At 36.1% G+C, this 7,278-nt stretch overlaps 1 protein-coding gene across 1 annotated transcript in view; it reads left to right on the forward strand.

Annotated features, from left to right (window-relative positions):
• Positions 1-532: 532 nt before the first annotated feature.
• The window catches only part of LOC112151171 (collectin-12), a 56,783-nt gene continuing 50,037 nt past the window's right edge, over positions 533-7,278 (forward strand). The window contains exons 1-2 of the mRNA XM_024279884.2: positions 533-1,711; positions 2,355-2,405. Of these exons, the coding sequence (XP_024135652.1) occupies positions 1,705-1,711; positions 2,355-2,405 (58 nt within the window). The 5' untranslated portion in view covers positions 533-1,704. The remainder of the gene's footprint in view (positions 1,712-2,354; positions 2,406-7,278) is intronic.

Below are 7,278 nucleotides of genomic sequence, written 5' to 3' on the forward strand. Positions count from 1 at the left end.
CAAAGCACAAGTATTCATAAAATTAAGACTCAAAAATCAACTATTTAAATGGATAATGTGCAAAAATAATAACGTTTTAACAAGTTAACAAATGGAAGACAATTTTATGAGAAACTTTTAAGAGAAAAATGAAAATTACATGACAATTTTACCACATTTCTTTTCATGTATATCTAGTTTTGTCTGTATTTTTTCAAAATAAAAGCATTATCTGAGACTTAAGGACATGTACTGTACATACACTGACATTTATATCATATCTATTATTAACTTAAGATTTACATTTAATGTTAAGATATATATTTAACATTTAAATTATGTTAAAGTTTATATTGAGGTTTAATGTTTGTATGTAGGATTTAAATATATTGTAGAATAAAATCAAATTGGTTATTATAAAAAATAAATTGTAAAATATATCTTTTCAAACATAATCTTTAATACCTTGATATCAGCATTTCTGGGGTTGTTTTTATTGAACCTCAAACTCATTTAATAATTTGCTGCCATGGAAACAGAAAGAAAACTTAACTTGTGACTTATGGATAGGAGGAAATGTTTGTTTGGTGCCGTAGAAGTGAAGTTCATTTTTTTTCTAAGATAGTTTTGAAAATTGTTTAAATATGGATTTAAAATTATATATGTAGTGCAAGTCACATATAATGCTTTTATTCTTGAAAAAAACTAATAAAATGTGACATGAGTGCAGCACAAATGGAAAAAAGTGTCCAAATGTGGTTAAAATTGTCATGTCATTTTCATGAGGTGAATATATCTTTATTTTTTTCTTTATTATTTGTTTTTTCTGCCTATTTATGCCTTTAAATGCTGGATTTGCCAGAGTACGTTTCTCATATTTGCCCAATAAAGCATTAAGATGTCAAAATAAGTGTTTATAAATAAAGTTTTTTTTATTTGGTGGTTTATATTAAGGAAATGACACTAATTATGAATAAAATTTAAACTATTTAATTAGATAATGTCAAGTTTTAAGGAGTTAATAAGTTCAAGACAACTTTTTTTTATTAAAGTTAATTAACTTTGATAGAAATACAGTTTTATATGTTAATATTGAATGAATATAAATACAAACGACCAGAAAACAATATCATTTTGTTTCCCTTTTGAAAGTATTAAATTCCAAATGCAAACTTCTTAGTACTTTTATCCCCGCGCGCCCTCTTGTGGTCACTTTTATTAACACAGTCGATTTTAGACTCACCTTGTTCTTTTCTTTTGGGGAAGATTAGCCCCGCCCACCAAGTTACAACTCCCAGACTGGGAATAAAAAAAAACCTCTTCAAGTTCTGCCTGAGAGAAGTCTTTATTCTGAGTCCATCATTTCGAGGTTAAATTCCCTCGTTGCTTTGAGGGCTTTAACTTTAAACCCATCCCATAATATATCCAAACTGTTTTTTTAAAGAACAAAAGGTGGAAAACTTTTTTATTTAAGTCGCTTCTCTGCAGGACGAAACTCCAGGATCATCGCAGCTTCAAGAACTGACCAGGAACAGAAGAAATGATGGGATTTTAATTTGAAAACCACTTGTAATTTTCACGTTTTCCCCCTTAAAACTTCATTTTTTTTCTTAAAAACTTTCCAAACTTAGACCAGGTTAACTACTTCGTCCTGGATGCTGCGATGCGCAGAAAGTGACGGGGATCCTCATCGCTTCTACACATTTCAACGAGTTGGAAAACGCCATGAAAGGTAGGAGGACGTCTGCAGATGTGGAAACGAGCACGTCTTTATCCAAATATCTGACATTCCGATCTGTGGCTCCGTGCGCCCCGCGTGCGCTCGGATCATGCGCACATCTGGATGACATTACGCGCAGGAGTTTTGCATCCTCTTGCAAGGAATCAAAGACTTCATCACATTTTTGTTTTTTACTCCCACAAATTAGGTTTCTTATCAAACTCCTGTTAAATTCAATCTTGCACAGGGAGAGTTTGTTGCACCACCTGCTGTAAAAATCATCCAAATGAGGGCGCACAGATTAAAAAAATGGAGAGATCTGATTTAAGAAGATGACTCCACATGAAGACAAACCTCCTCTGACCTCTTCCATGTCCTCCAGTTCTCCTCCACCCCCCCTGGCTGCATCTGTCTACTATTATTCTCTGTCCTCACTTTACTCCAGTGTAATTAAGGTTTACTGTCAACAAACTCCCTGGACCTCCTGCATCCACACCACACTTTTTTAGATTATTATTTAACATAATAAATCTTTGACATCATCGTATTGTTGGTGCTTCTTTATGAACTCCTTCCAGCTGTTTTAAACACTGTGTGCCCCCCCGCTGGGCCTTATGAGGGACTCATGCCATGTGTTTCTGATTATGTCACACAGACGACTTTGCAGACGAGGAGGAAGTACAATCTTTTGGATACAAGAGATTCGGTGAGTATGACGGAAGATTCTTGGATTTCCTTGAAGTTAGAAGTGACTGAAACCAGAAGAGGATAAATAAATAAATAAATAAATAAGTTGTAACGCTTACGCCTCACCAAAACGAAAAAAAGTCTTACTATCAGATCATTTTTTGAATTATTTTCCGCTCATGGAAGCATGTTTGGTCTGTTTTCCTGCGAGGATCCTTAACCATCCCATAATGACTTTAACATAACTGTGGCTCTGGGAAGTTGAAGTCACCACAGGCTTGCAGAGCTCATCACCCCCCCCTCACATTTCATGTCCTCTTTAATGTTTTTGATCAACTTTTAACCTCCAAGCTGTCACTTGTAAACTTAATTGGTTTAATTTTAACTCGTTTATGACCCAAAATTCTGCAAAAAGATTTGAGTTTAGAGATAAACTGAAATCTGAGAGATGCTAGTGGAAATATATAAAGAAAAGTCTAAAAAAAAAAAAAGGACAAAAATGCATAAATTTAGGTGCAGATTTACCCCAAATTCACCTGATAAAAGGGCCAGACAGAAAGGATTGAAGGTGAGCTTCAGGTGAGTCCACATCCTCACCTAAAGAAGGCCACGCCCCCAACAGTGACAATCATGACAGGAAAAAAAAAAAAAAGGAAAAGAAGAATTCTTTGAAAGAAAAAAAATTAAAATTTGATGATAAGGTTTCAAAAAGGGTTTATGACACATAATTGTGAAAATCTTCTGAATAAATCTATCAAATATTGAAATCGTTTTTTGAAGCTTCTTCTTCGCTTTTACTAGACAATTTTCATATTTTTTTACTTTGTTTTTGAATTTTTATTTTGTGTCTACATGTTTGATTCTTGTCATAAAACACAAAACTGCTTGATCTCAGTTTTAGGACTTTTAGAGTACAAAGATGACAATATTTCCTACTCAGATATTAGTTTTTTGGAGGTTTTCAGGCATATTTTTTAATTAGTGTGATATAAAATACAAATATTTGAACAAAAAAAAGTGTTCTAGTAGAAAAATGAATATTAAGCATCGTGATCAACAATTTTTTATATGGATAAATTATAAAAGCAGAGGAAAAGTGCTCAAAAATCTACTGACGGTTAATAACAGTCATATTTTTGGATCAAAATTTGTCACCTCCTGCTGATATTTAAAGAGTATGATCCATCTTGACGTCTCTATAGTGCAGTTTAGAGGAAATGACCATGAATGAAAAAAGAATAATTCAGATGAAGTATTTAATTTTGTATCAACTGCCATCCAAATGGAGTTACAGGTTTCTCAGGAAGTTTGCTGCTTTGGTTACAATTACTGTGATCCGTCCAGAAAACTTGAAGTGAACCAGAGTTCGTTTCACCTGAATAACCAGAACAAGTTTTCAGTCCAAACTGACCTGACCCCGTTTTTTAAAGATGGGCTCCTTTGTGATCCTGATCTTGAAATATCAGGAGAATTTTGCAGAATCTTGTAAATCTTCATTTTTTTATTGAAATTTGTCCCAATAATATTCCCAAAAATGTTTTCTGTGTTTTTAACATGTTTTGTGGCTTTTTTCTGATGATGGAGGACATAGAATTGCATTTCTGAGTGGCAGATGAAAAAAAATTGTGTTGAAAAAATGTAGAAAATATGCTCCATTCTGATGCATCCACTTGTAGACAAACAGATCCATGAACGTCTAACTGGTCTAAGGTTGGGGGTGTGAGGGGCTGTGAGCTAGCAGGAGAGCCTGTAAAAAGATGGGTGACAGGAAGTGATGTCATCAGTCAGATTTACAGACATGTGAACCCAACAGAGCAGCTTATTCACCATTTCATTGACAGCAGTTAAAGTGTGTTGTCTAAAATTTCATTTTAGCATTTTTCTTCTGTTTACAAACTGTAGCATAGAAAAAAAAATTGTTATTATTGACTTTCTTTTACTTATAATGAACTCCATGCGCTGCTCTGTCTCAGTGGATATCACTACCAGTGACGAGTCTAAACATTTTCTTGAGTTACGAGTTAAAAAAACGAAATTCTCCATTTAGAAAATGATGCTAATCAATATTAAATAGTAACTGGACGGCTGCCGCTAATTCTATTATTCTTTAGCCGCTGTGTCACATTCTCTGGGCTCACCGGCGCCCTCTGCCTCGTGGAATACGCACTGCAGTGAGGCAGGCGGACTGTCTAATGTGTTTTTAAAGGGTAACCAAACCAGGAAGTTGGAGGCTGACTCCGCCCACAGCCAAAATTTGAAAATCCAGTCAGAGGGGCGGGGCTTGGGGGCTGGACTGTTATCATTACTGAAGCTGCAGATTATGATGTCAGACTTCTGAAACTTACATGGTTTGATCAATCACAAAGTTCAACTGTAATACCTCAATTCAACCTCTAGGGGGCAGCACACAGACCATAATTTTAAGAATTAAACAGTTTTATTTCAATTTGTCAAAAGTTTGGCTATGACCAACAGACAGCACTTTTAAAGCTCCATTTATAGATGTCAACAGCCAAAAAAAGTTAACTTAGTTAACTTGGTTACCCTTTAAAGCGCATTTTTAGGGGATAAAAAGACTAAATGAGTCACAAAATGGCACCAATGTAATCAGAAATAAACAAATAAGGCAATTTTAAAATAAATGATGATAGAAAGCCCAAAACAGGCAAGATAGCGTCAGAATCAATCTGTAGCAGGAAGTGGAAATTGTAACTTTAGCCGGTTGCATTAACGGACATTTCCTAAACTTTAGGAAACCCTTTCAAAAATAATATTTTAAAACCTTTTGAGAACTACCAGCTGTTACACTTTTGAATGTGAATAAACTGTAGCTGTTATTTATCTGTGAATCAGCTGATCAGAGCAGTGTCACGCAAAAAAAAAAAAAAAAAATGTCTAAAAGGTTTGATAAAAAAGAGACGAGAAAAAAGGTTGAAATCTTAAAAGATTTTTTGGGGCCAAGCGGCAATTAATTTTCGGGCCCCATATTTTACTCTGTTTCCAGATTCTCTTGAAACAATGTAGGTGCAGGTACAGTGTGCGGCGCTGGGGAGGCGGGGCTACAGCTGCCATATTTGAACAGGAAACTCATAAATTTGCTGCTTTTTTACCGAAGAAACATTGAAAACCCACAAAAATAACATTTGATTCTTAATTTTAATTAAAAAAATAGATTAATTTTATGTATTTATGCATTTTTAGGCTATATTTTGCAGCCTCCCCAGGAAGTAGAGACGGGGTTGCTCCTCCTGCAACTCTTAGATGAATTTCTTGAATTTTTTAATGTTAATTTTGGCTAAAAATGACAATTAAAAGAGGACTGGGAATGATTTTCCAGTAGATTCTGAAGGACAAAAGCGGTGGTATTACAGTTTTGTTTCCCCTTTCAATTTTTTAGATGTTTTTTTTTAATTTTGTGAGGCAACATATTTGATTTTTAATGCATATAGGAAGATTAAACCAAGAAAAAAAACTATTATAGTGATTCTAGGTCCCCTAGAGTTGACATAGGAGGTGTAGTCTCTTTTTTTCTGCTGTTGTGGTTTAGAGATGTAATCCAGAGGAATGCCCTGTTCTCCTCTGCAAACTGTGTCAAGACTCAATCTCCTTCACACGAGTTACCCGAGTAGAGGCGTCCTGTTTGCCTTCCTCCCTGAACACGCAAGCGCGGATTAGATTAGCGGTCTGTGCAGGCAGCGGGCCAAATCCAGCTCACCCTTAACTTTATGCAAATGAACTCTGACATTTTGGCCCGGAGCCGGCGAGCCGGGGTGTCCGCTCCGGGAGGCGGCAGCTGTTTGGAGGAGTCGGCTCCAGCGGTCTGCCTCGTTGTGCAATCGAGCTGAAGCGTCCATCTCAGAGGAAACAAACAGCTACTTCCTCTTCACATGATTTGCTTTCATTCACTGCCGTCTCCTTGGAGACTGTTTATAATGTTAGGAGCTGTTGGGATAAACAGAGCCCAGTCTTTAAAGTCATGCAGAGAAACAGAACTTTTCCTGCCTTAATCCTGCTGGAAATAACGTTCAGAACATGGTTGTGTTTTTGTCATTATTTTACCTTTTTTATGCTCTGATGTTTTTTTAAAGATCTTTGAGGGTTTTTTTGTGTTTTTCTGAGAAATAAGTAATGAATCCAGCTTGGAAACTCGTCATTAAAAGTTTTCAACCAATTTTTTAAATTGTTAAGTGTATTATATGTTTATTTCTTACTATAAACAACCCCAAAGCAGTATTTTGATCCATTTACGCATTTCTGAGTAATCCTGAGTAAGCCCCTCCCATTCACACGAAACCAATGTGATGTCTCAAAGTGAGACCGCCCCTTTCTGACAGCTCCGCCCCTAGTCTAACATAAACACACACCCACTTTCTCGATCACTTTACGGTGATCATCAGCAAAGAATCATTTTAGCATCGACTCTGAGAAGAAGTAGTCGTCTTTTAAATGGAGAAAATGTTTTTTAGGCTGTGAGAGATTCAAAAGAGGAAATGGTTGGAGTTTATCTTTGGGAGAACGCGATGCTGCATCTGTCGTATAGAAAGAGATGGCCACCAACAATACTTAAGCTATTTACTAATTGGTACTAAGGGGCCCAAAGTGTGCCAAGAAAATATCCCCCACACCATTATACTACCACCACCAGTCTGAACCGTAGATACAAGGCAGAATGTTTTCATGTTACTGATACCAAACTACGGCCCTACTGCAGAAATGGAGATTCATCAGATCAGACAAAGTTTTTCCAACCTTCTATTGTCCATTTTTGGTTTTTGTAGCCTCAGTTTCTTGTTCTTGTATCCGGAGTGATACCCTGTGTGATGCTGTAGTCCATCTGCCTCAAGGATGAACGTGTTGTTCAGAGATGTTCTTCTGCAGACCTCGGTTGTAAC

The sequence above is a fragment of the Oryzias melastigma genome, linkage group LG20 (genome assembly GCF_002922805.2).
Source record: "Oryzias melastigma strain HK-1 linkage group LG20, ASM292280v2, whole genome shotgun sequence".
NCBI classification, from domain to species: Eukaryota; Metazoa; Chordata; class Actinopteri; order Beloniformes; family Adrianichthyidae; genus Oryzias; species Oryzias melastigma.